The sequence below is a fragment of the Mauremys mutica genome, chromosome 3, assembly GCF_020497125.1.
Source record: "Mauremys mutica isolate MM-2020 ecotype Southern chromosome 3, ASM2049712v1, whole genome shotgun sequence".
In the NCBI taxonomy this organism is placed as follows: Eukaryota; Metazoa; Chordata; order Testudines; family Geoemydidae; genus Mauremys; species Mauremys mutica.
The window spans coordinates 8,222,511-8,238,408 of record NC_059074.1 but is presented as its reverse complement, the minus strand read 5'-3'; the positions used below and the strand labels follow the sequence as shown (position 1 = coordinate 8,238,408).

Here is a 15,898-nt window from a genome sequence, read left to right as displayed (position 1 = left end):
CAAAAAGAACAGGAGCACTTGTGGCGCCTTAGAGACTAACAGATTTATTTGAGCACAAGCTTTCATGGGCTACAGCCCACTTCATCGGCTGCATAGAATGGAACATATAGTAAGGAGATATATATATACACATATAGAGAACATGAAAAGGTGGAAGTTGCCCTACCAACTCTAAGAGGCTAATTAATTAAAATGCGCTATTATCAGCAGGAGAAAAAAAACTTTTGGAGTGATAATCAAGATGACCCATTTCAGACAGTTTGACAAGAAGGTGTGAGGATACTTAACATGGGGAAATAGATTCAATGTGTGAAATGGCTCACCCATTCCCAGTCTCTATTCAAGCCTAAATTGATGGTATCTAGTTTGCATATTAATTCAAGTTCAGCAGTTTCTCGTTGGAGTCTGTTTTTGAAGCTTTTCTGTTGCAAAATTGCCACCTTTAAGTCTGTTACTAAGTGACCATAGAGGTTGAAGTGTTCTCCCACTGGTTTTTAAATGTTATGATTCCTGATGTCAGATTTGTGTCCATTTATTCTTTTGCGTAGAGTCTGTCCGGTTTAGCCAATGTACATGGCAGAGGGGCTTTGCTGGCACATGATGGTATATATCACATTGGCAGATGTGCAGGTGAACGAGCCCCTGATGGCATGGCTGATGTGATTAGGTTCCCCATAAATCTCAGTCACTGCCCCTGATAGTGTCATGATAGTTGGGATCACAGTTCTCTTGAAACAGGAAACATTTATTAGAGAAAACCGCTATTAAAACAGGCTTCCACACAGCTTGAGTTCCAACTTTGCCTTCCTTATTTACCAGTGACCCACCCTGACTGGAGCTCTATAAAGCACACAGAGCCATCTAGTGACTGAATACTACACTGCAAGTAAATATAACAGACAAGATGGGTGAGGTAATATCTTTTACTGAACCAACTTCTGGTGGTGAGAGAGACAAGTTTTGGAGTTACATAGAGTTCTTCTTCAGATCTGAGAAAAAAGGTGTTGCAGCTAAATACAAGATCAAACCGATGTTTTAGCATAAGCAGTTAGCACATATTCTAAGGGGCCATTCAAGGTAAAGTGGCCTGTTAACACCCCTGTAAATCATAGGACAAAAAAGGGGGGTTGATGGGTTACAGATTGTTGGAATAAGCCACAAATGCAGTGTCTTTATTAAGACCATGATTTTCAGTGTCTAGCAACGTTATACATTTAGCTCCCAGGCTCGGTTTTTGAAAGTGTTGTGCAGGTTTCTCTTGGGGATGAGGACAGAGCGATCAATGGAAGATATCAAATTTCGCCATCTGAACTGGAAACTCCACAACATGAAGAAAAAGGAAGCAAAATGTAACAGGGACATCTACTTCCTGAGCAAACGTAAGAAACAAATCATCATCCCCAGAGGTCTTACCCTCAATAACACTCTGTCGCCCAGTGAGTGCAGGGTGGGCCTGACCCCACACTCATGGGGCGGCGGGAGGTGGAGTGACCCGGCCCCAACCTGCTCCACTCTGTTCCCATCACTCCCAGCCTTGGGGTTTGTGGGGCGGGGGGGAACCACCCCCCAGCACTCACCGGGGGCGCGGCTGGGAGCCGGCGGCGCGGAGTGGGCTGGGGCCAGGTCGCTCTTACTGCCGCCGGTGAGTGCAGGGTGCCCCACCCCTGCTGCAGTCCTCAGGGGAGTGGGGGCGGGGATGGGGTGGAGCAGGGGCGGAAAGAGGCAGGGTGGGGGCAGAACAGGGGCGGAGCTTTGGGGAAAGGGTGGAGTGGGGGCGGGGCTTGGGCAGCGCAGGGGCAGAAAGAGGCGGGGCAGGGGTGGAGCGGGGCAGGGGATTTGGGGAAGGGGTGGAGTGGGGGGGTGGCTGGGGCGGAGCAGGGGCAGGGGCTTTGGGGAAAGGGTGGAGTGGGGGCGGGGCTTGGGCAGCGCAGGGGCAGAAAGAGGCGGGGCAGGGGTGGAGCGGGGCAGGGGATTTGGGGAAGGGGTGGAGTGGGGGGGTGGCTGGGGCAGAACAGGGGCAGGGGCTTTGGGGAAAGGGTGGAGTGGGGGCGGGGCTTGGGCAGCGCAGGGGCAGAAAGAGGCGGGGCAGGGGTGGAGCGGGGCAGGGGATTTGGGGAAGGGGTGGAGTGGGGGGGTGGCTGGGGCGGAGCAGGGGCAGGGGCCATGGGGACGAGGCGGAGCAGGGGCTGGAGCAGCACGCACATTTCCCGGTGCCCTACGCAGCTGCGTACTTTGCGTATGGGTAAGGACGGCCCTGACTCTGACCACTACATACAACTCCAAACCCACTTATGCTAAACTCTCTGTTTGGTCTTGGATTTAGCTGGGACGCTCTTCGCATCCTTCCCAGACCCCGAGAAGAGCGCTGTGGGTATGTCGACACAGCAAAGAAAAACCCACGGCTGGCCTGTGCCAGCCGACTCGGATACGCAGGGCTCCAGTTGCAGGAGTGTTTCATTGCTGAGTAGACTTCCAGGCTTGGGTTAGAGTCCAAACTCTGGGACCCTGCAAGGTGGAAGGGACCCAGAGCCTGGGCTACATCCCAGGCCTAGAAGTCTACACAGCAGTGAAATACCCCATGAGCCCGAGCCCCATGAGCCCAAGTTGGCTAGCAAGGACCAGCTGCGAGTTTTGCTTTACTGTGTAGATATATACCCTTTGTAGCTCAAAAGCATGTCTCGCTCACCACCAGTTCATCTGATCAAAAGATATTACCTCACCCGGCGTATCTTCTAATAGACTGGGGCCGACAGGACTCCAAGCTACAACAACACTGCATTACCACACACAGTCATTCATAGCACACAGGCAGGAAGTGGTGGGGAGTACAAAAAGGCCGGGGGTGTGCGGGAGTGTTAAAAAAGCTGAGGCAGCAGAGGTGCCTTGACATATAACAGAGTAGTGTGGTCACCACCAGAAAAAAAGATTTGCAGCTCCCTTCTCAGCATTGTCAGATCAGGCAGCTCTCTAGCTCAGATGAGGAGATGATGTGAATTTACTGAGACATTCTTATGGCTTTCTGAAAATCAGTTTTGAAGTTGGTGCAGAATTGAATCTGCTCGCTGTTCACATTGCAGGATAATATGGCATGGCTTGAAAAAAGGGAACCTATAATCATTAGCCGGATTAGATCTTCCCAAGAGAAGAGGGAGCCTTATTGGTGAGGCACATTTCTGAGAGTCAAAGGAGCTGGGCTCTGGATCTACCCCACAGACCTTGCTGTGCAGCCTCAAAGAAGTCCCGTAACCTGCAATGGAAAGGACACCACCACCACCCAGAGGGGTTCGAACTCTTCATTCATGCGTGCGGGCAACGCGCATGGAGATCCTTGCACGGAAGAGATTATAGCCCTGCAGAGTTTACTCTAATGTCTTTCATCCTGAACGAAGTGCTTCACAAACTGCCTGTTCTCAGTGTATAGGAATCGCTCTACTTACCACAGCAAGGCAGTGGAACTGCACAACCCTTCTGTACCATCAGCATTACAAAGGGCAAGAAGAACAGCACCCAGGAGGCCAGACATTTCAGAGAAGACACACGGTGATGCAGTCATTGAGCCGAAGAGTTTACAATCTAATTACAGACATGATGCAACAGGTGGGAGTAACACACAAACTTCCCCACACAAAGCCATACAAGAGGAAGTTTAGACCAGCAGAAGGGAACTGCCTGAGCTGGATGCTGGCTCAGAGTAAAACTGCTCTTGCAAAAAGCCCCATGGGATCGGTAATGGCCACGAGTGTCAAGATGTCACTCGTAGGTCTCAGCTGAAAGACAGTAACTCCAGCACAACAGGCCCCTAAACACCACTCGTGCATCGGCTCATTGCTGACTCACAGGGGAAAGTGGCTCCTACAGAACCACCCACACCGCTTCCTGCAGCACTGGGGCTTTGCCCTGGATGTCTCCCATCCAAAGACTGACCAGGCTTGTTTCTGCTTAGTTTGCAAGATCACAACCAGAGATAGGAAGAGAAACAAGAAACTGCTCAAAACAAACATGTGGCCAGCCAGCATGGAGCCTCCTTTCCATCACCCCTCGGGGTATGACCAGCTAGCCCCTGATCCTTGCATCCGACGAAGTGGGTATTCACCCACGAAAGCTCATGCTGCAAAACGTCTGTTAGTCTATAACGTGCCACAGGATTCTTTGCTGCTTTTCTAGCCCCTGATCTTTCCCAAGAGCCCCAGTCATTCGACATGTGCACTCCAAAGCCTGCTCTGATACATTTCCAAGCCTCTTCTCCAGCCTCAATAGCAGGTTCTGAAACAGCCCCAGGATCGGCAATTTGCACTCGAGTTACACAGAGCAGGAGTTCAGAGGCACAACTGGCTACACTTAAATTTATCTTGGCTAAGGTAAGGATGGGCCTGGTCGGGTAAGCGTGAATCTGGATCTGCACTTTCCCCACTTCTGGGTGTGTTCAGATGCGAGGTTCTGGGGCTGGCCCAGAAAGGGATGGCTTGGTGGTCCCAGACTCTTGGAACCAATGAGTGCAGTCTGGATTGACTGAGCCCTTCACAGGTAATAGTACTGTAGCTCTGTCTGTCTCCCTAGCATGTCGCAAACATTTACGTCCGGGACATTTAGAGCACCACACTGGGTTCCACGCAGTACACAGTGAGGGCTACTCCACAGAGACCTGAAAAATGTAGGTCCTGGATCTTCCGTGTGGATGTTAAAGATACGACAGGATTTTTCATCAGGGCAGGGATCTGCCCTGGCATTCCTGGCAAAATGTCCCTCTCCTCTGCCTCCTCTGCTGTGTATCATTCGCCCCTGAGGTGGCTGCACTTCGCTGGCCCTGTGTGGTATATGTACACGGAGAAGCATTTTGGGATGAGGTGCTATAGTAGTGCAAAAACCATGCACTGACTGCATAATCTGCTTAAGCCTGTAGCTCGTTGCAACGGCAAATAGTGACTCCTGTCGTGCTGGGTTAATGTTACAGTAGCCAACACACTTTCTGTAGTAGCTGCCAGGCAATTCACAGGGTGGTGAAGGTATATTGTTAATAGGTACTGCAGAAGCCCCCAGAGGTCCCAATCAGGATAGGACGCATGTGGTGCTCGGCCTTGTACATCCACATGGTCCCCACCCCAAAGCAGCGCCAGATCATCCTAGCTCTGGGTGGGTGTGCAAGGATGAGGAAGAGGGTACAAGAAACCTCCTCCTCATGTGCACATCTGTGCTGGGGACAGTCTCCTCCACCCACCCATCCTGAGCTCCCTGCTTGAGGCTAACATGGGCAGCAAAGCTGGCTTTCCCAGTGGGGGTGGGACAGCATCATGACCATGCCGCCTTCTGCACCAGCCAGCACAGCCGAGTGGAGATGCTGTACCACGCAGGAGGGTGTAGCAATTACTCCTCTGCCAGTCATTCCTGGGCAGATCCTGTCTGCCTCAGCATGGATCTTTTGGGGAGCTCCCCTTGGAACAATGCAAACACACACACTCCCAAAGAACACCCACCCGCCCTCTTGTTTAGAGCCGCCACCTAGCCCTGTGATTTGCTCAGCACAGGCTGGATGAGTTCTCGGGACTGCGTTATGCAGAAGGTCCGACTAGGTCATAATGGTCCCCTTCTGGTCTTAAAGTCCATGAAGAGTCTCCACGCTGTCGTCGCACTGTCCTTGCTCTGGGTGACTCTTCGTGGTTTCACCTCTCAAAAGCTCCCTTACCAGGGCCGATGATGGCAGGGACACAACGGTCACTACCTCCTCCTGGGCAGGGAATGTGAGGGGCTGGTGCAGCCTTTGTGTAAGTAAATTAAGTCACTCGTGGCTCTAGTCAACATGCCCACAAGGCCCCAGCCTGTTCCCAGGGAAATCAGCGCCAGAGTTTCACCATCAGCTTTAACAGAAGCAGAGCTGGGCCTTAAGTGAGGCGCTTCCATCTGGAAAGCGCGCTCTCTGCTTAGACGGATCCTTTCACTGTTGGCAACCCGGATCCAACGGGGGTTAATCAGAGCTATAGTTCTTGTCTCTCCAAAACAGAGAGTAAAGACCAGCCAGGCCTGGAAAACCAGCTGGGGAGGGAGGAGATAGGACAGGGAATCCTCCTTTGCCAGCAGAAACTCCTATCCCCATCCCATAGCCTCGGACATGAAATCAATGCAGCTTAAGCTCCACAGATGTTGGGCTAAACCGCAGCCTCCATCTGGCTATTACTCTGCAGTATAATCCATGTTAAATAAATCCCGGTCGCTTTATGCGGGTTCTACCGCATCCGAGGCCTTTCAGCTCTTCCCAGACAAGCCAGCGGGTTACGCCAGGGTGGCCCATATGAAGAGAACGCCGCACCAATCACATGACTGCCGACGTGACGTTAACTCGGCTGCAGTGAGTTCCGGGCACTGCATTACCAGACTGTTGGAAACAAACTGGCGACGAGCAACAATGACAGCTAGGGGCTGGAAGGGCCAATAATACTGTAACAAATCCACTGCCAGCTAGGGCTTCTCAGAGGGCACAGCAAGGCCTCCTGGCACTTCATGGCTAGCGCAGGGACAGACCTCAGACCAGATTAACCACAAGCACTGGCCTCTTGAGCTACCAAATCTCCACTAGCAATATACGGCCTATGGCCCAAGGGGAGCAGTTCCCCAGTGGCAGAGAGCAGGGCAAAATACGCACCAGGCAGTTCGTGCCCATACTTTGAACTTTTACAGCATTTTCCAGGGAAGGGAAGCACTGATCCCCACAACGCAGGTGGGAGGGGTTATCTGCAAATTGGGAAGCGGTGCATGGAGATATGAAGTGACTTGTCCTAGGTTACACAGGAATCAGCGGTAGACCTGAGAACAAAACAGAACCAACAGTGGAAAAGAACTTTACCCCAGCCGTTGTGTCTTGTCTCCATAGCTCTTTGGGCAAGGGACTGCCTCTTAGGATACGCTGCTACAGCGCCTCACACACTCCGGCCTGATCTCAGCTGCAGGTCTATAAATGCTGCTATAATAGAAATCACAAATAAGAAAAAACATTTCTTGGCTCCTGTTAAGGGGCTCTATCCATAACCCCCCCCTCACTCACTCGACAAGACTGAAAGAGTTAAATACATGTCGCTTGGCTGCGTAAAGCGCAGAGGATCCACTATAAACAAATATCTGAAGGCTGCAAGCACCAGGGGAGGAGGAGAATTGTTAAGGGTGGCACAAGTGTTTATAAAGTGGGAGGGATGGGCTGAATATCAGGGGACACATCCTGTATCAGGCTGTGGGAACGGATGGGATCCCATTGATTGGGTCACTAGATTGGACCAACGACGCGTGTTATTACGCTGGCGGGAAGAGCACTATGCTGGCCCTGGGGACATGGGCTGGATGATATAATAGGGTTTGTTCCATCTTCGGGACCTACAAGGCCACGTTGAAACGGAGACACTGAGCAGACAGGCAGAGCGCTCTGATTAGATATATAGCTATTCACCAGCAGGAAGCACTTGTTTCAGCAACGGGAGAGCGGGTTTCCCCTTGCTGCAGCCAGACACTTTGCCAGAGGTTTGGAGAAGGGAGCCCCTCTCTCGTAGGCCTGTGGAGGGGATGGCTCTCTCATTTGGCTGAGCTTGATTTTGAAGCCATATTAAAATGAACATTTGGGCAACTGACCAGTGCCCTCTCCTGGGCTTTCCCTCTGCTTCGCTCCCAGCTGCTTTGCTCTGGTGTTCAGGACCAGGAAGAGAAAGTCCTGCCAGTGTGAGGATCTGCATGCCAAGTGGCATGGATACGCCCCTGGCTTGTACCAGGCGCCTTTGTGCGCCGGGGCCACTGGCATGGAGACTGTGTTACGAAGCGATATTCAGCGGGCTTGTTTTTAAAGCCTCTCCTGGAGTCGCTCCAGCCTCACAGACCCGGCCTTTCCCTCTCGCTACTCCAGCACCAGCCTCCTCCATCCCTATACAACCTGCCAGCAGTGGGATGGCGCTGGTGGAAGATGCACTTATTTGCCAAGTGCTTCCTCTCTAAAGAAAAATAAATGGAGGCCTGGCATCCTCCCCTGCTCCCCATCTAGCCTGACCCTTATACACCCAGCCCTGCCTGAGGAGCAGCAGCGGAGACGGGCCAGACTGGGAATGGCGGGGGTGTCTCTTCCGAGCACCTACAGACCGCAGTGATGATGGGTGCTAGATTCAACAGTCCCCATGCACTCGGGGAGCAGAGCAACGAGCCCAAGTGAAATGAAAATGCTGAGGGTACATCCAGTGCCAGGCAGGGCAAGGATGAGTTGTGGGATGGTTTAGTGCCCCCTTGTGCAGGGCCGGCTCCAGGCACCTTGGGGCAGGGGGCACTCGGGTGTTTTTTGGTTTCTTTTGGTTCGGCAGGGCGGCACTGGAGGGTTTTTCTTGTTTGTTTGTTTTTGTTTCGGCCGGGTGGCGCTTGGAGGGGGAGTGTTTCGGCAGCGTGGTGCACGGGGCCGGGGGGGGGGGGGGGGGGGGGGGGGGGGGGGGGGGGGGGGGGGGGGGGGGGGGGGGGGGGGGGGGGGGGGGGGGGGGGGGGGGGGGGGGGGGGGGGGGGGGGGGGGGGGGGGGGGGGGGGGGGGGGGGGGGGGGGGGGGGGGGGGGGGGGGGGGTTTGGGCAGTGCGGGTTTTGTCAGCGTGGCATTCGAAGGAACGGGAGTTTCGGCGGCGCGGTGCTCGGGGGTTTCGGCGGCACAGCGTGGCGCTCGGGGGGGGCGGGGGCTTCAGTGGCACGGCACGCGCTAGGGGGGTGGGGGTTTCGGCGGCGCGGTGCTCGCGGGGGCGGGGATGTTACGGCAGGACGGCGCTCTTTTTTATTGCTTGGGTGGCAAAAAAGTTAGAGCCGGCCCTGCCCTTGTGAGGCACCCAGCTGCGTTTCAGGCTCTTGGGGCTGGGGGTGCTGTGGAGGCAACAGCCCTGGGGCAGGGGGAGCAGGGCAGGGGAAAGGAGCAGCGCCCAAATCAGGGCACATAGAGGGGCTGCATAGGGAGTTGCCGCAGGACACCTGCCTCGATGCAAGGAAACTTGGTGCTTCAGGGTAGGACGAGAGGAACTGGGGGCACTGCTGCCCTGGGTGGCTCTGCCCGCCCCTGCCAGCTGGGGTGTGACACACACCGGGCTTTCCCTGCTCCTCTGAGGCGAGGCATCCTCCACCTGCCTCCGCGGCCTCAACCCTGAGGACTCTGGAGGGGAGGGGAGGGATCCGGTGCCACTGACAGCCCTTTCCTGAGCACGTGCTTATCCCCGGCCCTAGCCCAGAGCCCGCATCCCCTCCCCTCCCCCAATCCCCTACCTCAGCCCCGAGCCCCCTCCCGTACCCCAACCCCCTACCTCAGCCCCGTGCCCCCTCCCACACCCCAACCCCTCATTTCTGGCCCCACCCTGGAGCCCGCACCCCCAGCCCAGAGCCCATACCCCCTCCCACATGCCAATCTCTGCTGCCGCCCAGATCCCCCTCCCACATTCTGAATCCCTCAGCTCCAGCACAAAGCCCCCTCCAGCACCCCAACCCCCTACCTCAGCCCCGAGCCCCCTCCCGCACCCCAACCCCCACCTCAGCCCCGAGCTCCCTCCCGCACCCCAACCCCCTACCTCAGCCCCAAGCCGCCGAGCCCCTACCTCAGCCCCGAGCCCCCTCCCGCACCCCAACCCCCACCTCAGCCCCGAGCCCTCTCCCGCACCCCAACCCCCTACCTCAGCCCCAAGCCCCCGAGCCCCTACCTCAGCCCCGAGCCCCTACCTCAGCCCCGAGCCCCTCCCGCACCCCAACCTCCTACCTCAGCCCCGAGCCCCCTCCCGCACCCCAACCCCCTACCTCAGCCCTGAGCCCCCTCCTGCACCCCAAACCCCTACCTCAGCCCCGAGCCCCCTCCCGCACCCCAACCCCCACCTCAGCCCCGAGCCCTCTCCCGCACCCCAACCCCCTACCTCAGCCCCAAGCCCCCGAGCCCCTCCCTCAGCCCCGAGCCCCTCCCGCACCCCAACCCCCTACCTCAGCCCCAAGCCCCCTCCCGCACCCCAACCTCCTACCTCAGCCCCGAGCCCCATCCCACACCCCAACCCCCTACCTCAGCCCTGAGCCCGCTCCCGCACCCCAACCCCCTACCTCAGCCCCTAGCCCCCTCCCGCACCCCACCCCCCTACCTCAGCCCCGAGCCCCCTCCTGCACCCCAACCCCGTGCCTCAGCCCTGATCCCCCTAGCCCCTTCCTCAGCCCCGAGCCTCCTCCCACACCCCAACCCCCTACCTCAGCCCCGAGCCCCCTCCCGCACCCCAACCTCCTACCTCAGCCCCGAGCCCCCTCCCTCACCCCAACCCCGTACCTCAGCCCTGAGCCCCCAAGCCCCTACCTCAGCCCCGAGCCCCCTCCTGCACCCCAACCCCCTACCTCAGCCCCGAGCCCCCAAGCCCCCTCCCACACCCTGAAGCCCTCATTTCTGGCCCCACCCTGGAGCCCGCACCCCCAGCCCAGAGCCCATACCCCCTCCCACATGCCAATCTCTGCTGCCGCCCAGATCCCCCTCCCACATTCTGAATCCCTCAGCTCCAGCACAAAGCCCCCTCCTGCACCCCAAACCCCTACCTCAGCCCCGAGCCCCCTCCCGCACCCCAACCCCCACCTCAGCCCCGAGCCCTCACCCCAACCCCCTACCTCAGCCCCAAGCCCCCAAGCCCCTACCTCAGCCCCGAGCCCCCTCCCGCACCCCAACCCCCTACCTCAGCCCCAAGCCCCCTCCCGCACCCCAACCCCCTACCTCAGCCCCGAGCCCCATCCCACACCCCAACCCCCTACCTCAGCCCCGAGTCCACTCCCGCACCCCAACCCCCTACCTCAGCCCTGAGCCCCCAAGCCCCTACCTCAGCCCCGAGCCTCCTCCCACACCCCAACCCCCTACCTCAGCCCTGAGCCCCCTCCTGCACCCCAACCCCCTACCTCAGCCCCGAGCCCCCAAGCCCCCTCCCACACCCTGAAGCCCTCATTTCTGGCCCCACCCTGGAGCCCGCACCCCCAGCCCAGAGCCCATACCCCCTCCCACATGCCAATCTCTGCTGCCGCCCAGATCCCCCTCCCACATTCTGAATCCCTCAGCTCGAGCCCCAAGCCTCCTCCTGCACCCTAATCCCTGGCCCCAGCCCAGAGCCTACACCCCCAGCAGGGGCCCTCCCCAACCCCCTGCCCCAGCCCAGAGCCTACACCCCCAGCAGGAGCCCTCCCCAACCCTCTGCCCCAGCCCAGAGCCCTCTCCTGCACCCTGAACTCCTGGCCCCACCCCGGAGCCCTCACCCCCCACACACCCCAAGCCCCAGCCTGGTGAAAATGAGCAAGTGAGTGAGGATGAGGGAGAGCAGGGCAGATGAAGGGGGATGGAGTGGGTGGGGGTGGGGCCTCAGAGAAGGGGCGGGGCCTAAGGGGCGGGGCAAGGATGTTTGGTTTTGTGCAATTACAAAGCTGGCAACCCTAGAGAGCGAGAGGACGCACACGGCTCTCATTCTGGCTGTGTGTCCCGCCACCATAGGAACATCTCCCGGCTCCAGCAGAAACAGGCAGCACTCACATGCCAGGTCCAGGCACATCTTCAAAGGCCAGAGGATTGCTGCCATCAAAGGAGTCTCTCCCCCTTCCCTCCCTCTCGCCCCTTCCGAGTTCACTCGGAGGAAATCCTAATTACACTGAAATGCAAACAAAGCCCAGAGGAAGCCAAATGTTTATAGTGCCTTTATAAAGGGATTACACAAGATTAGCCATGCAAGGGGACAGGTGCTTGCCAAGCAATACACACATTATAAATCCTGCTCCGCTGGCCCAGCTCAGAGTCCTGGAGCAGATACCCAGCCATGGCCTGATTACTGTTTGCCAGGCAGCCCTTGGGATAAAGGGCTCGCTCACGTGAACCATTAACGATTCGATCTGGCTTTCATGTCAGCCGGGAATAAACAGATCCAAACAACACCAGGGTGTGGGATTGTTTCAGCCGGGTTAAGCAATTTCACATTGTAGCTGAGTGGGGAAGAGAAGCCTCTCATCCATGTACCGACCAGTCCAAACCCTGCTTAGCTTGGGAGAGTTAGGGCAAGCTTTGCCCATCAGCCTACACAGGCAGGTTAAACATCCTTAAGCAGCAATGAAATGGAAATGAAATAAAATGGACACCACACAGACCTGTGTTGTTAATGGATTCCCCCCGATGCAGCAGGTCCCCATAGGCCCAAGCGCCACGTAGGCTTCAAGCAGGGCTGCATCCAGAATGAGCTTGCCCCTCCATACACAGCCACTGACCTATCACAATGCACTAGAGACCTGTTTTCTTTTAATTTGCAAAAGACTCCCTGTGACTGGATCGATGCCTCCTAGTGGTGAGACATGGCACTGCAGGCTCTCTGCCTCAGTTTCCCCAGTGGTGTTTCCAGCCCGCTCTGGTGGCTTACGTTGCTCAGCCTTCTGGCCAGTCACTACACGAGTTCAATTCCCTCCCAGGGTAGCAGAGTCCAAAGTCACTAAAGACAGGAGTCTTTGCCTGTAAACTTGGCTAAAGTCCTCAGCTCCTCAGGTTATTCATCCATCTGCCCTCTGGGTTTAGCTCTCTGTCCTCCTCCTGTTTCCTCCGCCATGGCTCAGTTTAACATTCACCAGCAGGTCCCAGGTACATCCGAATGGCCCCTTGTCAGGGCCTACAACCCCTCCAGGGAGACTTGATCGGGAATCAGATTTATTCAGCTCTGGACTCCTGCCCAGCTTCTCTCGCCACAGGTCTGTTGCTCTGAGCCGCCTTCCCCTTTTTACCCCACCCCTCTGGCCTAACACACACTACGGGTGTGGCAGGCAGGGCTGATTAGGCTCACAGCAATACAGTAACCTGCCCAGGAATGCGCAGGGTTTGCACACCCCACCACGCTCCCAAAAGCAAAGGATTGGCAGCACCCAACAGAGCTAGGGATACAGCAACTCCCCCGGGCACTGGGTAAGTTTCCCCAGTGGAATTGAACTGATCCACAAGGCCCCCCCCCAGACACCCCTGCTGTGACATGTATCAAACCACTTTATGTATCCACAGAGATTTAGAGCTTCCCACTGGCCCCAGGAGGTGTTGGGAACGGACCCAAATCCCTGCTGCAGCACAGGGTAGGCAGACACTGTGATCAGTTAATACCTGGTGTTGTTATAACGCAAACCATCTCATTGTCCTACCTTCCTGCACGGCTGCTCCAGCCTTTGGTTGCTTCCCTGCCGGACTGCTGGCTGACTGGTCTCCTAGCCGAGTCTGCAGAGAGAAACAGAAGTTTGACAGCAGCCCTCTCGGCCCTCCGAGGGGGCCAGGTTCAGCAAAGCAAGCAGGAACTTGGTGAAGTGTTTTGCTGAAATGGAGTGTTAATCTCTAGCCAGACCTTTCTGTTTTCAGACCTGCCAGGACCGGTTTCACACAAAAACCCAACAGGTGCCAACATACCGTGGTGATGGGCACAGTGTAAACACACTGAGATTAGATCCTTTCTGGAGCATCACACAGCACAGAGGTAAGTCCCCTCTCTCCCATATGATGGGACTGTGGCCCCCCAGTTTCTGCTTCTTTGTTGGGTTACCATATCTCAGGTTCCCAAAAGAGGATTCTGCTGGAGGGGAGGGGAGACCGGAGGGTTGGGGGGAAACTATAGGTGGTACTCACTGCAGGTGGGGGCAGTGTTGCTCCATCCCAGTGGTAGGGCGGCTACCCAGGATGCAGTGCCTCCCCACTGGACCCCCTCCCCAGGGCTGGGAGCCGGGGCCTAGGTGGGCAGGTGGGATCCAGCAGCTGTGGCTGCCGGGGAATGGACCAATCAGCTGCGGATGCAGGGGAAGGACCAATCGGGAAGTGGACCAGTGTCTGCTCTGCAAAAATCCCAGACATTTCCTGTTATTTGAAAAAAATCTGCCCGGATAGAGGACAGAGCCTCAAAGAGGCGACGTCTGGGAAAACCCGGACGTACAGTACCCCTACTTCTTTGCGATGGGTGAAGGTGGCCTGAGGTGGCCAGGGGGGTGGAAGGACTGTGTTAATTAGACCTGCTCTGAGCCAGGTTAGTTGACATGGTGTTTAAAACGGTAGCAGCTAGTGGGCCCCATCTACACAAGGGCTCCAACGTGGTTTCCCTTGGGGGATTATTCCGAAAGCCATTGTAATCAGCCTACATTTCCCTTATTATTAAAGCTGAGTCTAGATCAGGGCCCCATCGCCCTAGGCATCACACCTACACATTGCAAGACAGTCCCTTGAAGAGCTCACAACCTAACAGACATAGGGTCGGAGGGGAAGGAGAAGCTTAAGAGAAGGAATGTGATTTGCCCAGGGTCACACAGGAAGGCAGTGGCTGAGCTGGGAGGAGAACCCAGGCGTCCTATCCCATGCAGTCTCCCCCTTTCTTCCCATTACTCCTAGTTATAACCCCTTTGGACACCTTGCATCTTCTTCGGCCCTTCAAACCCTGACCGTTCCCCTCTCCCACACCTTGATACAGACACTGAGGCTGTGTCTACACTGCCGGGAAACACAGAGTATTCCTACCACTGCGGCTGAACCTGGGTTGGTGCTGGTGGGAGCTCTTCCAGCATGGGGGAATAGTCATTAACATGGTGAGAATACCTTACCCCAGCAGCTGCCTCGAGATTAGGGCTCTGACCAGTGCTAAACTCATCTGTACTTGGCCTCAAGGCAGAGGATGCTCTAGCGTGGCGAGTGGGCGACTCCAACCCACTGCTGTCACCGTAGCTCCCTTGAAGCTGCGCATAAAGGGGTTAAAACCTCCCAAGCTTACATGTGGCTCCCAGCTGAAGGGGAGCGGATGTTGAGGCTTGTCTAAGAACCAGCATCCCCGTCCCTCTTCCCTGGGAACAGGCAGGGCAGCAGCTCAGATTACAGCAGCCACATGGGACCTCGCTAGTCAGGTCCTCCAAAGATCTTGCTAAGATCTTCCAGCAGAGAGAGGAGAATGTGAAGGTGACCCTCCAGAGACAAGCAGAGGCAAGCTATGATGAGGCCACCTAGATACAGACCCGGAAGCCGGAGCAAGCGCTGTGGTCTGCTTTGCAGGTCCACTTTCACACAGCAAGGCTGCGCTATTCCGCCAGGCTAGAGCGCGCGATCCAGCAGAGAAGAGGTTACACGCGCAGAGGTGCCCGAGGGCCAGCTGTGGTCACGGACCTCCCGCTCCCACCCACGCGGCCCTTCCCGCTTGTGTTTGAGGGGCTACAGAGAGCGAAAGGAAGGCTATCCGGAGAACACAGCCACAGCCGGGGAGCTGCGAGCCCGTGGATGGGCTGGCAGGCTGCGGAGAGCAGGCTGCAGCAGAGGTTAACTCTTAGGACCCTGTTCTGCACTCTCATTGTAAGCAACATTCTCCCAGCCTCCCCCACCCTCAGCGAAGAGCCATCTCTTACATCGGGGGTTGTCAACCTAGCGGGTCATGACCAGGTGTCAGGGGCTATGACCATTCTGCCTTCCCTGTATTGCTGAATAGGAGGAGGGGTCCCAGACTGGCAAAGGTTGAGAGCTGCCTGCTTGGACCCTCCAGCAATCCCCAGAGTGACTGATGGGCACCCGTAAAAGGGTCTCTCTGCTCCTACCACCTGGGAGCTGAGCACCAATGGGTCAGCAACAATCGACGAGCCCAGACAGGAGCCCCTGCCCCACACACAGTGCCCATGATCAGGGCTCTGCCAACCTAGCAGCGTGGGCACCACTAGACAGAGGAGCAGCTAGTGAGGGGCTCTGCCACCTCAGTGCACTACGGTACACTGACTTAGCGAGTGCGATCATGTCGCCTTCTAGCATCTGGCCCCCACGGCTGGATTAGCCTGCTACATACTCACAGCCCTAGGAGCTCTGGTAGCGCTAGGGGTGGAGTCATGCTGAAAGTCCTGGGTTCAATCCCCAGTGAGGACCACAGTGTCTGTAGCCATGGTTCCTGAT

General features: G+C 56.7%; 1 protein-coding gene across 2 annotated transcripts in view; it reads right to left on the bottom strand.

Moving 5' to 3' along the window:
• Positions 1–15,898, bottom strand: part of LOC123365764 — a 70,463-nt gene that overhangs the window by 25,855 nt on the left and 28,710 nt on the right. For both annotated transcript variants that reach the window (XM_045008634.1, XM_045008633.1), the window contains one exon: positions 13,144–13,216. In XM_045008634.1, the coding sequence (XP_044864569.1) occupies positions 13,144–13,216 (73 nt within the window). The remainder of the gene's footprint in view (positions 1–13,143; positions 13,217–15,898) is intronic.